The sequence below is a fragment of the Mytilus galloprovincialis genome, chromosome 1, assembly GCF_965363235.1.
Source record: "Mytilus galloprovincialis chromosome 1, xbMytGall1.hap1.1, whole genome shotgun sequence".
Lineage (NCBI taxonomy): Eukaryota > Metazoa > Mollusca > Bivalvia > Mytilida > Mytilidae > Mytilus > Mytilus galloprovincialis.
The window spans coordinates 45,032,334-45,056,045 of NC_134838.1; the positions used below are offsets into that span (position 1 = coordinate 45,032,334).

General features: G+C 30.7%; 1 protein-coding gene across 6 annotated transcripts in view; it reads right to left on the bottom strand.

Moving 5' to 3' along the window:
- Nucleotides 1–23,712, bottom strand: part of LOC143075614 (uncharacterized) — a 75,059-nt gene that overhangs the window by 43,200 nt on the left and 8,147 nt on the right. For 2 of the 6 annotated variants that reach the window (XM_076251115.1, XM_076251099.1), the window contains exon 3: nt 23,651–23,665. The exons of 1 other annotated variant lie outside the window; for it this stretch is intronic. In XM_076251115.1, the coding sequence (XP_076107230.1) occupies nt 23,651–23,665 (15 nt within the window). Of the gene's footprint in view, nt 1–404; nt 427–8,568; nt 8,918–15,912; nt 16,013–23,650; nt 23,666–23,712 lie in introns of those variants that run through there. 3 more of the 6 variants (XM_076251154.1, XM_076251136.1, XM_076251127.1) reach the window with 3 other exon arrangements.

The window sequence follows — 23,712 nt, forward strand, 5'->3', positions numbered from 1 at the left end:
AACATGTCGATTGGAATTTATCTTACAACTTAAAAAATCTTTAGATGGAGAGCGAAAACATATAATAAGATTTCCAAACCTCATACATTTATCAACTCCAGAATGTTGTCTTTCAAAACATATCAATGCCTTTAAAATGAAACACAAATATAAAATTTCTCTGAACATAACAGCGACATTTTAAGATTCCCCCTTCTATCAAATCAAACAACTCTATCATATAGAAATACATGTACTATGTTTCATTCATGAAAATTACATAATGCTCTTTATTTTGTGACTAAAATATAAAGGATTAAGTGTCCTATAAGCAGCTTAGCATATATGGTCAAATAGTGCAAGATAATTTTTCTACAATTTAAAGACATAGTAGAGCTATCAACAAGTAACTCAAGAATAGTTACCTTCATTGCGATTTGTTTTTAACATTGCAAAAAACATGGCTATCCACGCCCAGCATTAAAATCCTGAGATGCATTTATGATCCACGCCCAGCATCAAAATCACCAAATGCATTTATGAAGTTGACAATAATGTAATTCTAATCAATGATATGTCTAATCTTATTGACAAGAGACCATATAATACATGTGTCTGTTGACAGATGTTCTCAATTTCTACAATCAATCATATTCACAGAAAATTATTTATTTATAATCAGGCTTTTTTTTAAATATATTTGTTCTTTATAATAATGAATGTAAAGGGAAAATTATTTATTTATAATCAGGCTTTATTAAAATCATTTTTGTTCTTTATGATAATGAATGCATAAAGAACCTATACGAGTAAAAGGTCAGGAAATACTACCTTGAAATGGGTACACAGTGTACAGTTTCTGGTTTGATATTTCATCTAAAGCATATGAGATATGGAAGTATGCATTTCCTAAATCTGGGAAGCAGATCTCACTAAATTTATTTAACATAAGGCATTCGAAAAATTCATTGAATACAAGTGGGGTTTCAATTATCAGAGCTACAATGCACATTTTTTTTTTTTTTTAAATTGAGAAAAAAAATAAATTCAATTCAGTTTCAGCAATGCTAGTGCCCTATTATTGTATTTTTGAACTTGTTTTGGGGGTTAATATTTATTGCGGTTAGGTTTCATAACAAGTGGTTAAGGCAAACTAAAGTTAGAGAACAGAAACCAATTACTGGACGGTAAAAAATTGGAACGGACATACAAACCAACAAGAGTAAACTTAATGCCCCCTTCACAACGGCAGATGCATAAAAATTCTATAAAATTTAACCTTCCACAAACTTGCTTGAAAATTGAAGAGAGAAAAATCTTTAGAAATGAGATGATATGATCAATTTTCATTCTCATTAGTTGAAATAGCATTTCTAAAATGTCAAAAGACAAAGATGTAAAGACTAAAGAGTCAAGGAATTGCTGTAACTTGTTTCAAACTTTAATAGCCAGATAATAAAATAAATTTGTCATGTTTTTTCATCAGATGCATCAAAACTGTGAGTGACAAAACAAATTTATTCATTTTATACATTTCTATTACAGTTACATTCTACTAAAACAGCTCGTCTTTTCATGTTTTCATATATAGTAAGAATTAGCATATTTACTAAATTAGCAGAATTATTCAATACCCAAACACTTGATACAACTTATAAATAATTCCCATAAGGCTAATCAAGTATTTTACTCCACAGAATCCCCTTGTTAAATGACCATTTTAAATATTAATACATTGGAGAATAATACCATATGTCAAGATCATCATACAATGACCACACTACATCAATTTTATTGTTCAACGATTTGGGTGAATATTAAATGACATGTTACCTGATGTCAAACAAAGTCGGAAACACCTTTATGTTTATTGACCACTCGTGGCATTACAATAGAAAATCACACCGATCTGAAACTGGACTACCCACAATTCAATGTTTAACCAATTGGAATCTCCAGGTAACTTGTTTTTAATGGAGTTTTCTTATGAATCAATATAAACACTGTTATGTGAATCAAGGAAAATAAGTTTTTGTCATGCAAAAATATAATAAGGTCATAAATAATGAGCCTGATATTTTTTTTCTTTTTACGTTTGAAAGAAGTCTCATTATTAAAGTTAATTACACTAGAAAATTCATCCGAACAACAAACATAACTTTTTTATAAAAGGCTAATGAAATTGAGTAGAAACTGAGGAAACATGAAATTACAATGAAGCTTTGATGTCTCGAACAATAAAGGAACAATCTAAAAACTGAGCTAAAAACTATCTGAAGATGCCGAGTGTTAAACTCCATTTTCATTGCAATTATACAATATGGCTATCAGTTTTATTGGCATAGAGAAGCTGAAAGCAAGTATATGAACCAATCAGAATTCGACAAGTGAATGGTGAAAAATTATCTGACATACCATAAAAGTTTGACTGAGTGCATTTTTAGCTTATTTGTAAAAGATCAATGCAATGCCAGAACTTCAATAATGGTTAGAAGGTTTATAGACTGCATTAATCTGTACAGGCATTAAACGGTAAACCAGCCTATATGTAGAACACTTTGACCCATGGGAGGTGAAGATATAGATATTTAATGTTCTGACTCTGTTTCAAAAATATAAGATCTCTGCTTTTTTGTTTAAAGATGCATGTCTTATGAATTCATATATGCATTTAATATGCCAATTTTACTAAGTTTTAGCTTAACATACAATACGATTTTTTTTTAAATGTATAAAATAAAATTTAGCAACCTGCAGTTACATCCAAATTGATATATTTTACAGGAAACTTTTCTAGCTAGATGACTGAATAAGTTGAGAAAAAAGGGTATGGGATATTGGTCAATATAAGAACAGAAAGGTTAAGATGCAGGTTCACTAAACAATGTATCCATCTAAACGTACACTGAAAGTGTATTACATTTTGACTGTGTAAAAAGAAATTCTAAAATGTTCAAACTAACCTGTTTAACTAATCAACAATGGAGATGCCGGCATTATAAAGTAATTGTTTCAAAACTTTAAAAGGATTAAATTTTATACTTTATATATCAGTGAATTATCTAATTCCTTTGAGGGGCTGTCTTAAATTATACATGTATACCCTAATGATTGACTTTAAAGTGAATTGACATAATCATTTTTGATATGAGCAAATTTGTACAAAATTTGTATTGACCCAAGGGACCTCATTTATATATTTTGAATGTGGATATCAATTGGAATATTCTGTAAAGGTCCGTTTAAAATTTGAAATAAAGATTATCAATTACATGCATACAATTAAAATCTCCCAAACCTCCATTCCTAATCTAAGCTTTACCAAATAATTGTAAAATTTATAACTATTGCAATATTACGGAAGCCGATAAGGGCCATTCAAAAAAAATATTTTATGTCGTAATTACGACATAGCATGTCGTAATTTTGACATAACATGTCGTTATTACGACATCGCTATGTCGTAATTTCGACATAACATGTCGTTATAACGACATCACTATGTCGTAATTTCGACATATCATGTCGTAATAACGACATCACTATGTCGTTAAAACGACATAGCTATGTCGTAATAACGACATCGCTATATATAAAAGAATATGTATTATGATTGCCAAGAGACTAAATGACACAGAAATTAACAACTATGGGTCATCATCATGCCCCCAATAATGAGAAAAGCCCCCGATTAGTCAGCTATAAAAGAGGGAGAAAAGATACCAAAAGGGAGAGTCCCCGAAATGCTGTGTGGCAGACAGTGTTATTAATTAATTATTAGCTCCCTTGGTAAAAATTCAAATTTCATATTTAATGTATTTCATTGTTAAATAATTTACATGAAGCTTAATAAGTATATATTTGTTAATTGCATAGGTTTTGCTACTTGAATTCATTGGTTGAAGATTTTTTATTTACATTGTAAAGTTTAATATTTGCATCGTCGCAAAATCTTTGGTTACCTTCTTTGGATACCTTCAGTGAGAAACTTATATATTTTTAAAATCCCGTCGAAGTGTTATAAGTTACCTGCCATGGAAGGGCTGTACAGCCAGACAAGTTTGAAATAAACAAATAAGACGTGTAAATATATGAAGACTGACATTGCATGGCAAGCATTCCATCTCCCTTTATATAAGCGCAAACTACATGACTTCTTGTAATAAGGGTGAATTGAAGTATTGATAGCTCTATTTCTACTTTCAAACGTTGGGCACGACATTCCTACAACACGACGTTACACTTTAACATGCGGCGTCGAAGAGGGTTTTTGACTTCGTTTAATTTTTGCAAGTTTTATTCGGTTTTTCATATTGTTGGTTGATTCTGGTTCTGTTCGTTTTGTGATGTCAAAAATTACCTCGAGTTGTGGAAATCGATTTAATAATGTTTACTCTTTAAGTTATTTCAACTAAAAATGCAGTACTGTCGCAAGTAATGTAGGAAGGAAAGATGGGACGGAAGTACATGCATACGGTTTTCCATATTTTTGTTTTATCATAGGATGTTTAACTTTCAAGGTGCATATCAGCTGTCATTGTAAAATTTCTATATCTTAATTCAACCAATACAAATATATCTGACACTCTGCAAGTAAATCGAACATTTTTACCCTTGGTAAAATTTGAATAGAATTGTATTTTCCCTGGCACATAAGTTGTCGAAATACACCCCTTCAATTACTTGAACCTTGGCTTGAAAATTATTTCCCAAGTTATCTATAGCGTTTAACTACTGATATACATTCTAAAGTATAATAGTAATCTACTCCTGGATCGTCCGCGAAAACGGCAAATATAATCCCGGGTTTTTATTAATTCGATGAAACGGTTTTCGTTGCTGTTTGGGATTCGTCTTTCAATTACCTCCATTTCATGCACAAGTTTATATTGACGAAAAGTTCCGGCTTCGCTAGTACAGGAATTATTTTCATCACGACCGTTATAAGTTAACATGAATAGCAGGACAAATCGCGAAGTAAAACATTCCGTGAACTGGTATTAAGTCTTTAAATATTGGTGATTGCACCTTACTGAAGTGACGACTTTAAATGATCTATTTCGGAGTACTTCCGTAACATAACTTTCAATTCGCATTTTACATTTAGAGGACTGTCTTGGTGTCTTTGCAAAAGTTGGACGAAGTTCATGTAATGGGATGTTTTCCCCATTTCCCAATTCTTTTAAATAAATCGTTAAAAGCTATAAACGATTAATAAAAATTGCAAAATTTAACCTGTGTCGAACCTATGTCCTCGGGCGGAGTCTATAGCAACATGCACTATTCTTTTTTTTTCGGCAGCAATCATCAACCTCTTTTTCCAAATTTTATAACACGATTTGTTTTAATTATCATGAACATTTAATTGAAACTTTACCACATGTAACGTCGGAAATTAGCGTCTTTAGGATTTTAGACGTTTTCAGACGTTTGGACAAATTGGCTACCGTTTTGTAATGTGTGGAAGCATTTTATTCCTTTAAGACCCAAATATGTAGGTAATAAGAAAAGAATATTGGCATTTTTTACTCTTCGTGTATCTAACTTTTGTTTTTATTAATTATAAAAAAATACGCGTTAACTGCTTTGAAAAATGAAATATCAACTTGGACAAAATGGCTACCGTTTGAAAAACGACTGTGTAGAGAAGATTTTTATTGAATCAGCAATATTTGAACTCACATGAGGCAAATATTTGTACTTTTGTTAGATATTATTATTGTCTTACTCTTTTTATTCATTTTCTGATAACATTCACTTTCAGTCGTTGAGTTAATGAAAAACGTCGTTGGACATTTTTCTTATTCCAGCTTAATATGCAGTCACCGAGTCAAATGAAATTTGGCAAAATAACGGCTTTAACGGCACAGAGAACCAACACATGTCGTTGTTCCTGCCAAGAATCAAGAAGATCAGAGAATAAGAAATAGGATCACTATACATAAGGGTTAAAACAGTTTTTTATAAATGTAACGTTGGACATCCGTTTTTTTTCACAAAGCTTTCTTATTTTAATCCTCAAATAAACTAGATATTACTTAGTATATGATCAAGAGCTGTAAAAACATAATTTAAAACATATACTGAATTTGTTACAATATTGTTTCGTGTTTTCTAACATTTTTATTTTTATTTTGTTTTGCGGATGAAATTTCGAAGATTCTGTTTTAAATCCTAGGCGTTGTAGGAACATCGTGCCCAACGTTTGAAAGTAGAAATAGAGCAATCAATACTTCAATACAGCCTTATTACAAAAAGCCTTGAAGTTAGCACTTATTTGTAGGGAGATGGATAGCTTGCCTTGCTAGGAATGAATGTTAGACTTAACATACAAGGTCGGTCTAATTACATGGGATCTATAAAATATATAAATTTCTCACTGAATCTATTCAAAGAAGGTAACCAAAGATTTTGCGACGATGCAAATATTAAACTTTACAATATAAATAAATATCTTTAACCAATGAATTCAAATAGCAAAGTCTATGCAATTAACAAATATGTACTTATTAAGCTTCATGCAAATTATTTAACAATGAAATACATTAAATATGAAATTTGGAGTTTTACCAAGGGAGCAAATAATTAATTAATAACACTGTCTGCCACACAGCATTTCGGGGCTCTCCCTCTGGTATCTTTCCTCCCTCTTTTATAGCTGACTATGTGGTGCTTTTCTAATTATTGGGGGCATTATGATGACCTATAGTTGTTAATTTCTGTGTCATTTAGTCTATTGGCAATCATAATACATATTCTTTTATATATATAGCGATGTCGTTATTACGACATAGTGATGCCGTTATTACGACATGATATGTCGAAATTACGACATAGCGATGTCGTTATAACGACATGTTATGTCGAAATTACGACATAGCGATGTCGTAATAACGACATGTTATGTCGAAATTACGACATAGCGATGTCGTTATAACGACATGTTATGTCGAAATTACGACATAGCGATGTCGTAATAACGACATGTTATGTCGAAATAACGACATGCTATGTCGTAATTACGACATAATATTTTTTTTTTGAATGGCCCTTATCGGCTTCCGTCTCATTATTAAAGTTAATTACACTAGAAAATTCATCCGAACAACAAACATAACTTTTTTATAAAAGGCTAATGAAATTGAGTAGAAACTGAGGAAACATGAAATTACAATGAAGCTTTGATGTCTCGAACAATAAAGGAACAATCTAAAAACTGAGCTAAAAACTATCTGAAGATGCCGAGTGTTAAACTCCATTTTCATTGCAATTATACAATATGGCTATCAGTTTTATTGGCATAGAGAAGCTGAAAGCAAGTATATGAACCAATCAGAATTCGACAAGTGAATGGTGAAAAATTATCTGACATACCATAAAAGTTTGACTGAGTGCATTTTTAGCTTATTTGTAAAAGATCAATGCAATGCCAGAACTTCAATAATGGTTAGAAGGTTTATAGACTGCATTAATCTGTACAGGCATTAAACGGTAAACCAGCCTATATGTAGAACACTTTGACCCATGGGAGGTGAAGATATAGATATTTAATGTTCTGACTCTGTTTCAAAAATATAAGATCTCTGCTTTTTTGTTTAAAGATGCATGTCTTATGAATTCATATATGCATTTAATATGCCAATTTTACTAAGTTTTAGCTTAACATACAATACGATTTTTTTTTAAATGTATAAAATAAAATTTAGCAACCTGCAGTTACATCCAAATTGATATATTTTACAGGAAACTTTTCTAGCTAGATGACTGAATAAGTTGAGAAAAAAGGGTATGGGATATTGGTCAATATAAGAACAGAAAGGTTAAGATGCAGGTTCACTAAACAATGTATCCATCTAAACGTACACTGAAAGTGTATTACATTTTGACTGTGTAAAAAGAAATTCTAAAATGTTCAAACTAACCTGTTTAACTAATCAACAATGGAGATGCCGGCATTATAAAGTAATTGTTTCAAAACTTTAAAAGGATTAAATTTTATACTTTATATATCAGTGAATTATCTAATTCCTTTGAGGGGCTGTCTTAAATTATACATGTATACCCTAATGATTGACTTTAAAGTGAATTGACATAATCATTTTTGATATGAGCAAATTTGTACAAAATTTGTATTGACCCAAGGGACCTCATTTATATATTTTGAATGTGGATATCAATTGGAATATTCTGTAAAGGTCCGTTTAAAATTTGAAATAAAGATTATCAATTACATGCATACAATTAAAATCTCCCAAACCTCCATTCCTAATCTAAGCTTTACCAAATAATTGTAAAATTTATAACTATTGCAATATAATAATGTACATAAAAATTAAAATGCCTGTGTATAATTTCCACCATTTAAACAGGAAATGAAACCTACAACACTACCATGTGCTTTTCCAACAGGTGAAATGAAATAGTATTGCAGGTAAATTATTCAAAGGTCAAGTCTTAAAATATCTTGTCATTTTAAAATTTTTATATCTAATAAATTAGGTTGCATAAATTATTTAACACTTTAAATAATAAACCACATTAAAAGTTGGCCCTTGAAATAAACATGTAGAAGTGATTTGTAACACTAACCTCGTGGTAGAAATGTGTCCTCTTCTTATATAGGTATTAACCTGCTAATATCGTTTTATGTCTTTTTTTTTTATCAACAATACATGAATGACAAGTTTTTCTTCCATCTATAATACTATGCGAGAGAGAATCACTCAACCATGGTCATTGATTAAACCACTAAAGCCCCCTATCTTGTACATGCTTCTGAGCCTCTTCTCACGTATTTGGCCGATAATTAGTTTTATGGCTCTTGGCTGTATACTCTAAATACATTGGTCAAATCCCAGGCAGAACGATCAGATCTATACTCAACCAATCATTGATTAGCATGTGTTACGATTCCAATTAAGAACTTTGTCAGGTGTAAAATACCCGCTCAAACCTAACTCTATTGTTTTTCTGGTCGAACATGATAGATTTCTATTGAAGAGAACAAACAATAGCTCAACAACGACTAAAATGAAATAAGTCTATTTCCCCAAAACTGTATTGATCTTTTAAAAACTAGTTATGTAACTTGGAACATTTTAAACCTTACCTTAAAATTGGACAAAAGGCTCAATAAAAACAACTTCTAGTGTTAAACAAATATCAACACGAAATTGTAAATCCATTATTGACTTATGGAATTCAACTCATGAAAAAAAGTGAGGACTTTTAATAAATGTTCATTAATAACTATTATAAACAAGTATTTTAATATTATTTAACCTCAAGGGTCGAGCCACAACATTGAACATGAAAATCTATCGACTACAGTGTTTTAAAAAAACTTGTTCATGCATGCCTTTTGAATTTATTGATGGAAAGGTTTCCACGACTACTAAATATCCAATTATTGTAATATAATTTGCCATCCCAGCACAGGTAGGGAATATTGAGTGCTGTTATTGACAAATGGTCCTGTATTGCTTTCAACTGTATTTAAAATGAATTGCAAAGAACCAAGCCTAACAGAGAGGAATCGTTGATAAACAGGAAGGCTCTCTGTGGGTCGTTTCTACTAATACAATGTACTGAAAAGACAAACTTTACTGACACATTAAAACAAGAGTAATCTATGCATATAACTTGGAATTTCCAGTAAAAGCCCCATATAGTTTGTTCAACTCTAGTTTTTATTATATTTCACCTATCATAATATGGTAATCAATGAGATAAAATTGAGAAATTCTAACGATTTTTTTTTTACTTTCCAGGTTTACCCAGAGCACATTTACATCAGGACAATGTTGTGAATAACAACTATAAAATAAACTTTTGTTCCAACATTATGCTTAACTATTAATTTACATAAAATGGAACTTCAGCTTTCTCATCATTGAAGCAGTCAAAAGTACAGTATAAAATCAGAGAAAAGTGTTATCATGTGTTACATTCAATAAATTCCCTTTTCTTTCTTCTTTGTAAATTCTAAGGAAATTATTAGAAATGCAATAAAAATGGATTTCAATTTTCCATATCTTTAAGTTAATAAAATAACTATTTTAAACGAACTTTAAAAGTAATAACTTTTACTGTTTGTAATTGACCAATGCTTAAACTACCATCAATGTTTAACTCCGCCAGTAAATAACTTTCCATGTTTTTTTTTGTTTTCTGTCAATAGTTGCATCATGTTAGGAAAATAAAATTAAAAAGTTTTTGAATGACCTAGGCACTCTGAGACTTGACTCAAGCCACAATCAGTCAATAATTAATAATATTCCTAAAAGTTAAACAGGTCAATGGAAATAAGCATATAAGGACCAAATGCTCTGTCATCATGTATTGTTTTTGTCCCATTTATTCATAAAGCAAATTTTGTCCTTACAGGTGGCCGGTTAGACCCTGGGACCCTAATCTATTATAAGTGGTCAATATTCAACATTTTAGATGAGATGGTCTCCCCTTGTTCTCCCATTTATGGTTTGGAGTGTTTGCAAAATCTATTTCTTTAGACAATCATGTACATGTAAAAAAAAAAGTAGGGCTTGTTAATTTGAAAATAATTTAATTGGTCTAGTGACTATTACAAGAAATTTTCAAAGGTAACAAACATATTTTAAAGGTAAAATCATTAAAATTAAAAAACAAAAAAAACTATAAAACTCAAAGACAGAAAATAGCTTTGCTAATTCCCATTTACTATTATTTAGCCTACTGTTACAAAAAGAAGCCACTAGTTATGAATATTTATAAGTAAATTAACAATCACTGTATTGTTTAAAACCTTTAGAATAATTAGTTGTTCATGTCAATACCTTAGGGACAAGGTGAACATGTAATCAGATAGGCTAAAAAGAAAAAGTATATATGGATTGCAGGTTACAACGAATGTCAACAGTGGAGAACTCTGTGCTCACACCGTAAAATTACGTTTTATATGAATTTCACCTTACTGTCATCTTTCCCTTTGTCTGATTTGCTAAATAGATTATCGAACAAAGTGGAAATGCCCAAGAATTTTTTAAACCAGCCTACACATTGAAAAAAAAAAACATATCAATACCCGGAATGAATTAAAAAATTGCTGACACGATATTCAACACCATTATGTCGGTCAATAAAATCTAGGTCTACAACAAGGGACAACAATAGTTATTTAACTGTACAGGATATTATGTCCAACATTGCAAATTTTGCATGACAGAATGTGTTTAAAAAATTACAATATTAACGAACCAATTTGTAATTTAAAGAGAAAAAATATTCACTCAAACATCTTTTAAATAAAAAAACAAACAAATGAAAATCATCAAATACTAAAATTTGAACTTGATCTGAAGCTTATCATAAAATTATATACCAGTTATCAAATCAACATCTTCAAGCATGACAAAAGAAAGTGTGTAAAAATTATTTGAGTGAATTTTCTTATTCCAAGGACCATAACTCTGCACAAAACTATCAGACCTAAATCAAATTTGAACTTGAACTATAACTTGTCATTAAAAAATCAATACACCATAAATCAAATTAATATCTACAAGCACAAGAAAAAAAAGTGTGGAAAACAGATTTGCCTGACTGACAGATGGACAGACAGAAAAACAGATAGATTGCAAACCTAAAGTGACCTTTGACTTTGTCGGTAAGGGGCTTAAAATATGTACCCAAAGACAAGAAGGTAGGTCTGTCAAACTTTCATTTTCCAGCAAAAAGGACTTATTAAACATGCTATTTCAGATACCAGTGTCCACTAAATCCATGAAACATACCACTTGATGAGTAAATGTCAACTTCTAGACAAACTTAAGTCTGCAAGACCTTGAGGGTGCAATAATCACTTGTATGAAGTGGACACTTCAGGATAAAACACTGACAATTATTAACCTTTATCAAACCTTACAAACAACGATTAAGATTTCATAATGCTGTTATCTGATTTAACCAGCTCTGTATGGCAGAATTTGGTCGGAAATGAGAATCAACATTAACCATCATCAAGTCTTTGAACTACCAATCTACAAGTTATGTTTTTATTGATTGGGAAGAAAAACAAGAAGACATATATGATTAAATGGAAAATAAAAGTTCCAAGAAGTCCATCTGATAATGTGTGCCAACTGAGACTGATGCAGAATAAAACTAAAATATCTCTAGCATAGCTCATAAATTTAGACCAGAAACCTTACAATTCCCACCAGTAAAGATATGGCAAAGTCCATGTTTTTCTATGAGAAACACCTAGTTTGAGTTACCTGGCCATTTTAAGTATTAAAATAATTAGTGAAAAAACTTGTAGGTTTTACTTCAAAAGAGTTGATGAGGGCAGTTGATTCCATTATATTTATAAGGTCAAAGGTCATGCCTTATTTGGTCAGTCTGATTATATTTATGTTATTGAGTGGTTTTCAAATAATTAGTTTAAATCCTATTTATGAGGATATTTTATTTTATTTCATAATGTTTATCATCATTTCTGGAAAATTTTGCCATTCATATATAGCTCACTGAGACTCAAACTTATATGAGTCTCATTAAAATGTAATTTGCCTGATAAGGATATGAGCAGATTCCACAAGTCTGATTACCTCAGCAGAGATTAAAATACACTGTTTCTGCTACTTATTTGCCATTACTTAATGACATCAAAGACTTTCCCCTAACTTTTTTTTACATCATTTACAAGAAGAAAATACTGATGCAACAATGCATATTAGTGATGGCTTTATGACGTAAACTTGTTCCAAGTGTTTCTGAGGTCCAGTGTCGAATAAAATAAAATAAGATCTTTAAGAACACAGATATAATTAACCATACATAAAAGTTCTAATCTTAAAGGCTAAATAAGTTTTAATAAATTTTCAGCTTAATTTTTCATTTGACAACGTCCATATTTGCAAAGAGTTAAACAGTTCTTTTATTGTATAATAGACGGTTCTAACAGCTTCGCACACAATTGTAAGCAAACAGTTTGGGTAAACATTGCTTTCACATATCATAATCACATGTTTATAAATTGCAATTTCCAAAATAGGCACTAATTATTTCAACAATTCAGTCTGCGCCAAAACTTTTCCATCTACGAGTCCAGAAACTGAATGTATTAACTTGTCCCTATATCATCCCAGCTATAAAAGTCCGTTTGACTTCTATAAATCTTCAAAAAATAATTCTTAAAATTTCATTTTTAAAGATAAATATTTTTTTTCTTCATGTATGTTAATGTATGATATATACGAACTCTGACTATGCATATCATAATTTTAAACCTATAATCAAAAAAGTTACTCATTAGGTCTCTATGTTACTTCAATTTATTTTAATATAAAATACTCAATGGAGTACGTATGAGTAGTGTAACAGCCTTCCATTCAAAACAAAAACATTAGACATGTGCTCTAAAGCTGTTTTATTGTACCATGTGACTTTACTCATTTAAATAACTCTGGTCATGTGATTACTGAGCTTTCTGTATTCAATGAGAAATACAAAAGCATGCACACATGACCAGAGTTATTTAAATGAGTAAAGTCACATGGTACAATGAAACAGGTTAAGAGCACATGTCTAATGTTTTTGTTTTGAATGGAAGGCTGTTACACTACTCATACGTACTCCATTGAGTATTTTATTTTAAAATAAATTGAAGTAACATAGAGACCTAATGAGTAACTTTCTTGATTATAGGTTTAAAATTATGATATTCATAGTCAGAGTTTGTATATATCATACATTAACATACATGAAGAAAAAAAATATTTATCTTTAAAAACGAATTTTTAAGAATTATTTTTTGAAGATTTATAGAAGTCAAACGGACTATATCTTAAATTTTGAAAATTTTCACTAGTCAATATTTAACTAGTCTGGGGCATCATCAGACTGCAACATTATTCTGCAGTGTTTTGAAAGCCAACCACCCCATTAATACGTCAACAATACACTTCTCCATGGTGCCATGCTACTTTTCTATTGCTAACTTATCTATTTGCACCAACCTTAGACATAAAGAATATATGCATAATGAAAAAAGTCATGAATAGGAAATCTGTTCAGACATTCTGACATTTCAATCACTTAATAAAGTACTCCCCTATGCCAAGCAGGCTACTGTTCTGACTAAAAATATCACTCAATGAAAGAACAATTAAATGGAGTGCAATAAGTTTAAAACCAATTAAGCATTTCAGAAACTGAGTTGTTTCTGTTGTTAATTTCTAATTGATATACAAAACACAGTGCAGTACAACTCATTTTACAAAATGTACTCCCCTACTCCAAGCTTTCCACTGTTCAGACATAAAAGATCAGTCAATGAAAGAACAATTACATTCAGTGCAATAAGTTTAAAAACAAAACATCTGCAGTTAATTTCAAATTGATATATACAACACAAAGTGTGCAGTAAACCTATTTTAGTGAGGTTGACTCACTGACATTTTTTTAAATGTGACTTGCAAAGATCAAATTGTTGGTTTTTCTTTTATTCCAACCATTAATTTACTGGCTGTGCAATGAGCTGCTATATGGACTTAACAACAGTGAAAATTATCTGGCATTTGACTATTTTCCTAAAGTTCACTTGGACCATATTTCAATTTGCCTGAGCTGTGCGTTATTTTTTTTTTATGTGTCATCATTTTTACGACAAACAAGTACTATACTTGCCAAACATTTTAGATTCAAAATAAGGCTTCAAAAAATTTACTTTCTAAAAAGGATTTCATAATATTTATCAACTGCCACCTGTAACCAGTGGTAAGATCTAAGTGCAGATGAACAAGTGAAAAAAAAAACCACTTTACCTTCAACCCTATCCCCTCACCTTGACAATAAATTTCTATATTACTTACAAGTTTTAAAATTCATCATTCTATAATAACAAAACATTTATCATGCATTCAGTAATTAGTTTCACATGAAATCAACATCCATTAATAATTTACCATTCATTGATTTTAAGTATCGAAGCTAAAAAAAAAAAATGTCAAGAAACTTTTTCAGTTGTCTGACTATAAAGCACATATCTTTTACAACTGTACTTTAACCTAGACACCAAAAACGTATTACTAAATGAATGATTTTAAATGCACATACTAATATGTGTAATCTTGAATCAGTATTTCAAAAAGATAAATACATGCATGAAAGAACTTGCAATAAAACAATTTAATAAACTACTCTTTTATATGTTATACAAAACAGAGCTATATGATAAAGATCTAGGGTGGACATAAAATACTATGGATAAATGTTTTATATAATACCAATTCTCTCTATAAGTACAGTAGTACCAGTATAATAGAACCAGTTCACCAGATGCACTGTTTCAACCTTTACAAAACTGATCCCTGAACTCTAAGCATTAAATGTTTGCCTAAATTTAAAAAAGGCAAAAGCAAGTATACAAAAATTTAGAAAACCAAGACAGTTACCAAACAACAGAAACCCTAAAAAATGCATGCAGAGGTCAATGTATTCTTGTTTACTCTGCTTTCAACTATGAGGAAGGATTATAGGCAAGGACCAAACAAATAAGTTTTTTTTTATTAATTATGGCCTCAAGTGACTGGTCTGACCTAACCTTGGACCTAACACATGACTTCTGTTCACTACCAACACATTTGACAAACCAAACACATTATTAACAGACCAATAGTTAATGCTTGTAGAATAACTCATAACTAATAATTAAGTGAATATTTACTGACATGTTGATGAAAAATTTAAAGATGTTTCTCAAAATATTAAAACTCAACCTTAAATATTGCAGTTTGACCTCTAACAATAAATATCAATTCCATTTCAAAGAAATCTATAAATAAAATTAAAGAAACAAATGTAACAGCAAGTAGTGGTAAAAATTCTCAATTTTAAATAATTAAAAGATTCATTGATTTGATAAAGAAGCAATAACTATTCAATTGAGCCTACCTTGTTGTAACAAAATTGATGGAAACGATTCCGTCAGCCCTTTGATCTATTATTGAGTAAAGAACTCTTGTTTTTATTCCCCTGGCACCAGAGTGCTAGTTTTTCCTATATATGGAGAGTGCATAGAGAAGACTGTTGGAGCGTAACTGATCAATACGCAACACTATTTCATATTGACAATGAACATTTCATCCTGTGTTTGTATGTATATTTGACTAATGGTCAATCAAACAAATTGATTTTAGCTTGTTTTAGATCGGTAAATAATGGAACAATGGTACATCAAGGGGAACAAAAACTTCTGGATAATTTCTGCCTACTAATTGAAGTCGATCTTTTAGGCTTTTTATATAACGTATTCCAAAACTAACCATTCAAAAGTGTATTTTGGTTCAATATATAGATGGGATGTTTGATATTTTATTTGCATATTGACTTTTGTATCTTTCTAATGTATTTATCTGTAAGTTTACAATGTTTTATGTCAATAAATGCAACACTAACTAAAACAGGAGCAAACAATACCACCTGATGTTAGCTCATGGTTTTAAATTTTAAATGTTTAATGCATTATTATTGCAGTTATTTGACAACCATTGAAAAATCTTATCAACTATTTTAAAAATCAGTATCAGTATTTTCTTGCATAAATTAAAATGCCAGTTATATTTCCTTGTTTTGCAATGTTCATCTTCTTGCATCTTTTGCAATAATTTTTCAATTCTTAAATTGACAAACTATTTATGTTTTTTTCAACATCAAAGATAAAATATAAATACAGTACTTGATTGATTTTTTAGTAGCTATTGGCCATTTTGAGGCAGCCAGTTTTTATTTACGGACGAAGCAGGAGTGCACACAGAGAACCTCCAACCCTTCGCAGGAAAAAATGCCAATCCTAAGCCAATTACGAATGGAGTTGAATGCAACAGACAAGTGCACGGTTGGATCTCACAACTTGGTCTTGACAGGCTAGTGTTACAGAAAATGAACTACTTATTTCACCAAGGCCCCCTAAAATACATAAAGAAATTCAAAACTGTTACATAAAAGGTCGTTTTCAATGTGTATATACAGCCTTGTGACCATCTGACTAAGAATTACTTAAAAACAGTGATAGTCTTAACCTCTGTGTTTAAGGTCTTAAAGATAAAATAAAACAACGATATAACGCAAATTGGTCCTTTGCTTAGGTTTTATACAGTGCAATTGTATGGATTTTCATTATGAGCTATTCACCAAATTACTTCTTTGTCATTTAAAATAATTCAGCCATTGCCTATATGCTTAATTAAAACAATAATCATATTTTTTACAAGATAAGGAGCTCAAATATTGCATTGAGTATATGTATATTCCTACAACCATATTAAATAAAAGATGGGTTCCCCATGCATACATCCATGTACAGTAGGCACCAAAGGGAAAGATTTCCATTCAAATTACAAGGATTTTTTTAATAATCTATGTATACATACAAGACCCAAAGATGTACAACTATGTATAACATATAAATATTAATCTTTTTCAATTGATTGAGATGCAGTAACAGCCTGAATAGTATGTAGGTATCTTGTTTGTAAAAGAAAACATGTTACCATGTGTATTTGTTTACAAATCTATTTCAATGATATTTTATCACTAATCAATAAGCACTTTCAAAACTTTATCTATAATTTAGATATATGTTTTATATTCTACAGCATGCTCTATAAAGGATAATTGATTGCTCTGTTGGACTTAAATTAGTTGTATTTTGATCTATTTCAGGTTCAGAAGATATAATTTCCCTAGATAGCATCATAAATAATTTCTTAAAATCTAATGTTCTGTTTAAAATTTGATATGAGGTCATGTGAAATTGTTTTTTCAAAGTAGCAATTTATTAAAGTGATATTTTCTATCAATACACCCTCATCCAGTTCTTAAAAAGCTATATAGTAATACACAGTGAAAAGGCTATGTAGCCATTCTGTGATCAGCTTACAGTATTTGAGTAGATCTCTCTTTGAATAACATTGAAGTCCCTCCCTTATTTTCTTTGATCAATTTTTCTGATAGAGAGTATGACTACAGATGACTTCAAACAAGTTTTCTTTAAACCAAGAAAACTCCAATAGTGACAACAGGGCTGAACATGTGGAAACCCAGTTGAAATAGAACAAAAGAATCGAAGCTCTTTGTTAGAGAAGGCGATAAATGCCTACCGTAATGCTTACTATAGTAACAATAAATTTAAAAGTTAATAGAAACAAATAAAACGACAATTTTCTTCTCAATTACGATGTGTTTTATTTTAAAAACACCATTTGCATAAGTTTTCAATTTATCTATTACATAGTAATGCAGAACAATTAGATATCAAGTCGATGACATGGGTATCTATCAAGTTGTATGAAGAAAATGCATAACATCCGATTTAAAAAAAATTACCACGTACGGAGAACATATCAATCTATTAGTTCAGTAATTTTCATGTCTGCCCTTCCACATGTTCCATTATGTGACTCAAGAAAAAATTCCCAAAAATGGTAAAAATTGTATCACAAGAGAAAATCGAGTGCACCTTTTTATGTTAGGGCGTGTTTGAAGTTTATATTTTGTCCTTAAAACGTACAAAGCAAGAGTATTTGATATATCATCTCGCTTCAGATTCTATCATTTTTATATATCAAAGCTACAGGTTGACTTTATAACATAAAAAAATCACAGTACAAAAAGATGAAATATATGGATCAAGTGAAATACCTATCTAATGAATCACAAAAACAAAGTAGGTGTGTTTGAATGGCTATTTTCTTTACTAAAAGTACTTGACGACAGTCTTTTAAGTTTGATGATGAAAATGCATATCTTTGAAAAAATATAATTTTTTGTGTGTGATAGCTAGGGTTTATAATCTTCAACCACGGACAATTTTTAGTCTGCCCTTCCACAAAATATTCAATTGATTTTTTTTAAATGTTTAAGAATTTTCGAAAATTCCACCTGACAACCGATCAGACAATAGTTTTAAGTTGAATCAATGCAGACAAGATCATTAACTGATGCTCATAAGCTAGTAGATACATTTGTCTTTCAAAATACAACTGACATATAAGGATCTTGATGGTGCTATGTGGATAAATTCATCGGTTTTCAAGAGCAAAATTGGCAGCACGTCATCCCTACGATGGCTTCCATTTCTATGACTGTGAAAATGAACTGGCGTAATGGGGAGATAATTTTGACAAAGTAGAATCCTGACTGTGAATTGATGTGTATTCTACAAGTTGTATAATTCTGTTTGTTCATTTCAGCACAAAATCATGCCCTTAAGCAGAATCTGTACAAGTTGGTTGAATTTGTCATACTGTTTTAAATTTACAATGAATTGCTGATAAAACAATACCACATACTGCAATACAAGCAAAAACATGGACCATGATGCAAGATAACAGAAAAGGTCATTATGTGTTGATACATCTTTCCTATCGGCCTGCCCAAATTATGCTTACCGTGTGTAACGAGACAAACCAATGAAAAACTATATATTCTTTCCTGGATTCTTTGCAAAAGGGATAATCAAATTGTAGTTTTTCTTTGACTCAGACACATGTCTTCACTGTTTTCTACAGTCAAACATAGGACAGCAACTGTATAAAAATTATCTGTAAAAAGCCACATGGGAAAAGGCAAACTGTCAATATTCACTGAGATTTTTTCTCATCAATTTAAAACTACAGAATTTTTATGAACAAACTTGTTTACTTGTGTGAAATCTTAATATAGAATCATACTGCTTAAAAAAAATAAGTATAGCACATGACATGAAGTAATTTTGTCTTATTTATCTCAAGGAAATTTTCTTTGACAACTTTTTCTGTTTGCAGAAATTATTATATCGCCTATCAAAAATGTAGAAATGGAAAGGTCTATGTTTGCCTATGAGAACCAATAAACTAAGAATGGAAATGGTAAATGTGTGAAAGAGACAACAACCAGGCCAAAGAGCAGACAACGGGTCTCCAACACAGCGAGAAAAGCCTGCACCAATAAACGAGCTTCAGGAGACTTAACCAGATGCTCCTCAGGGCGCAGCTTTATACGACCGCAGAGGTTGAACCCTGAACGGTTGGGGCAAGTATGGACACAACATTCAAGCTGGATACAGCTCTAAATTTGGATTGTGATTAAATAGTTGACACAACATAGGTTTCTGACACAGAATGAATGTGGTCTAATGAACTTAAAATTTTTTTTTTGCCTTTGAGCAATTCACTATGCTGTTGAATATTAATCCTCTCAAAAAAATGTTTGAAGAAATTTTCTTTTTATTTATGAAATCTGAAATGAGAAAAATTTAACCCCCCCCCCCCCCCATTTTTTTTCACATCCCCCTTTCCCTTTTTCCAAAACTGATCTCAATTCAAATTTCTAATGGAGTTTGCAACAATAACTACTCATTTAAATACATCATAAAATATTAAAATGTAACAAAAGGTGCTTAAATTGTTATCACTGAATGGTAAAGATTGTTTTAATTTATCAGTTGGTAGTAAAAGTGAATATACATTGTATATTGTATAAAACAATGATTTAAGTTGACTCAACTACTATTCTGGACAAAGAAAGATAACTCCAATCAATTGAAAATTTCTTGCTATTGCACAATATTGTGCAATTAGATATTTCTGGCTATTGCGAAATACTGTGCAATTGAAAATACTTGCTATTGCACAATACTGTGCAATTGAAGATTTCTTGCTATTGCGCAATACTGAGCAATTGAAAATTTCTTGCTATTGCACAATACTGTGCAATTGAAGATTTCTTGCTATTGCTGAATACTGTGCAATTGAAAATTTCTTGCTATTGCACAATACTTAATATAATAATTTTGGATCCTCATTTGAACCAACTTGAAAACTGGGCCCATAAACAAAAATTTAAGTACATGTTTAGATTCAGCATATCAAAAAAGCCCAAGAATTCAATTTTTGTTAAAATCAAATTTAGTTTAATTTTGGACCCTTTGGACTTTAATGTAGACCAATTTGAAAACGGGACCAAAAATTAAGAATCTACATACACAGTTAGATTTGGCATATCCAAGAACCCCAATTATTCAATTTTTGATGAAATCAAACGAAGTTTAATTTTGGACCCCGATTTGGACCAACATGAAAACTGGGCCAATAATCAAAAATCTAAGTACATTTTTAGATTCAACATATTAAAGAACCCCAAGGATTCAATTTTTGTTAAAATCAAACTAAGTTTAATTTTGGACCCTTTGGACCTTAATGTAGACCAATTTTAAAACGGGACCAAAAATTAAGAATCTACATACACAGTTAGATTTAGCATATCAAAGAACCCCAATTATTCAATTTTTGATGAAATCAAACAAAGTTCAATTTTGGACCCTTTGGGCCCCTTATTCCTAAACTGTTGGGACCAAAACTCCCAAAATCAAACCCAACCTTCCTTTTATGGTCATAAACCTTGTGTTTAAATTTCATAGATTTCTATTTACTTATACTTAAGTTATGGTGCGAAAACCAAGAATAATGCTTATTTGGGCCCCTTTTTGGCCCCTAATTCCTAAACTGTTGGGACCTCAACTCCCAAAATCAATCCCAACCTTCCTTTTGTGGTCATAAACCTTGTGTTTAAATTTCTCTGATTTCTATTTACTTATACTAAAGTTATTGTGCGAAAACCAAGAATAATGCTTATTTGGGCCCTTTTTTGGCCCCTAATTCCTAAACTGTTGGAACCAAAACTCCCAAAATCAATCCCAACCTTCCTTTTGTGGTCATAAACCTTGTGTCAAAATTTCATAGATTTCTATTCACTTAAACTAAAGTTATAGTACGAAAACCAACAAAATGCTTATTTGGGCCCTTTTTGGCCCCTAATTCCTAAAATGTTGGGATCAAAACTCCCAAAATCAATCCCAACCTTCCTTTTGTGGTCATAAACCTTGTGTCAAAATTTCATCGATTTCTATTCACTTTTACTAAAGTTAGAGTGCGAAAACTAAAAGTATTCGGACGACGACGACGCAAGACGACGACGCCAACGTGATAGCAATATACGACGAAAAATTAAAATTTTTGCGGTCGTATAAAAACTTTGACATGGTAAAAATGGTACAACAAACAAACCTGAGATCTTTAATTTGCACAAATTTTGGCAAGACTTTTTTTTGTACTTTCACATTGATCAGTGCCCTAACAGTAGTTTTTGTTTTCTTACATGTATTTATAAGAACCCCCATATCTATTTACTAACTTGAAGATTAAATTTTTTTTTTAACAAATATAATATCCGTTTCGTTTGTAAAATATAATATCAGTACATTAAAATATTACACACACAAATAGTATTCATGTCTGAAACATTCTTGTTTCAGTATTGCTTGCATGTTTGCTTCAAAAACTTGTAAAATGTGACGGTTACATATCTTCATCTTTAGATCACATTTGAACAAGGCGACAAGCCTCTGTGACTGACATTGGTGACAACCAAGAATTCAGTCTAAAAGCTTTGTGGTAATTCACTTGTTAGGATGGAAAATGTGAATAATTACACTGTGCCCTCTCACATTCACATTTCCATTTTTAAAAGCTGTAAAAACTGACATATAAAACCCTAATTAGGCATGCCTTTTAAAACTTGTTTTTCTCATCACTTTTAAAAAAACTAATACATGTATCTACATTCAGATCTTGTATTTACAGTTGGATTATGAATAATTAAGACAATGAATCAATACTTTTTTACAAATTGTTTACTATGAATTGATTGAATCACAGACTTTAAAACACTCAAATGAATTTCACTCAACATGAAGTCTGTGACCATAACACATGGCATGCATATTAGCCAACAGAAATACATATATATTACATGTAGAGTGTAATGTAAAAATACAAACTTGAAGTAAGATATAATTTGCTTAAAATGTTTTCCTGTAATTTATTGCACAAATGAATTGCTTTCCCCCGATTCATGAAAATATTTTGCAAGTTTTATATGGACAGCCAACATAGCCCAAGCATATATATATATTCTTCAAACACACAAACACCATAAAATGACTAGCCACACATTGTTACAAGTTAATAGATGAATTTATAGGCTAAATTTTATTTTTAATTATAAAAGTTCTTTAGAATCTAAATATTAGTGAGATAAAAGTTGCCACTTTTTAAATCTATATTTAAGTATGTAAATTATGACTAAAAAGTTGAAATTGTTACTGTAGATGTTAAATTGTCTAAATTTTCAAAAGTATCAACAGATAAAACAGACTGTTATCAATATCCAAAAGTATTTTTCTAACAAAATTCAATGACTAAAAAGAAATTTTGTATTAAGAAACTTAGTTATTTGTGTTAAAACATGAATACAAGAAATTGTTGATAAAATTAGACAGGAACTAAACAATGTTTTAATAACTACCAGGTATTTTTTCAAATGCTAATCATTTAACCTAGGTTAAGGGACATAACTCTTTTAATCATTATAATGTTTGTGTCAACCATTTTCATAAATATATTTTAAGCTTCTAAGTGACACGGTCTTTTTTGAAATTCTGTTTCACATAAAGCTTAAAAAGCAGTGTTGAAACTGACTTTAACAAACACTTCACTGATTCCAAGCATTATCTCGCTTTACCAAGGTTAACCCCCTTGACTTCAGTAGCAAAGACAGCATAATCAACAAGCTAAGACACACTGAAGCTTACCCCTTTATTTCCTTCCTGAAATATGATTTTAACATAAAGATTACTCTTGTTATGAAAAGATA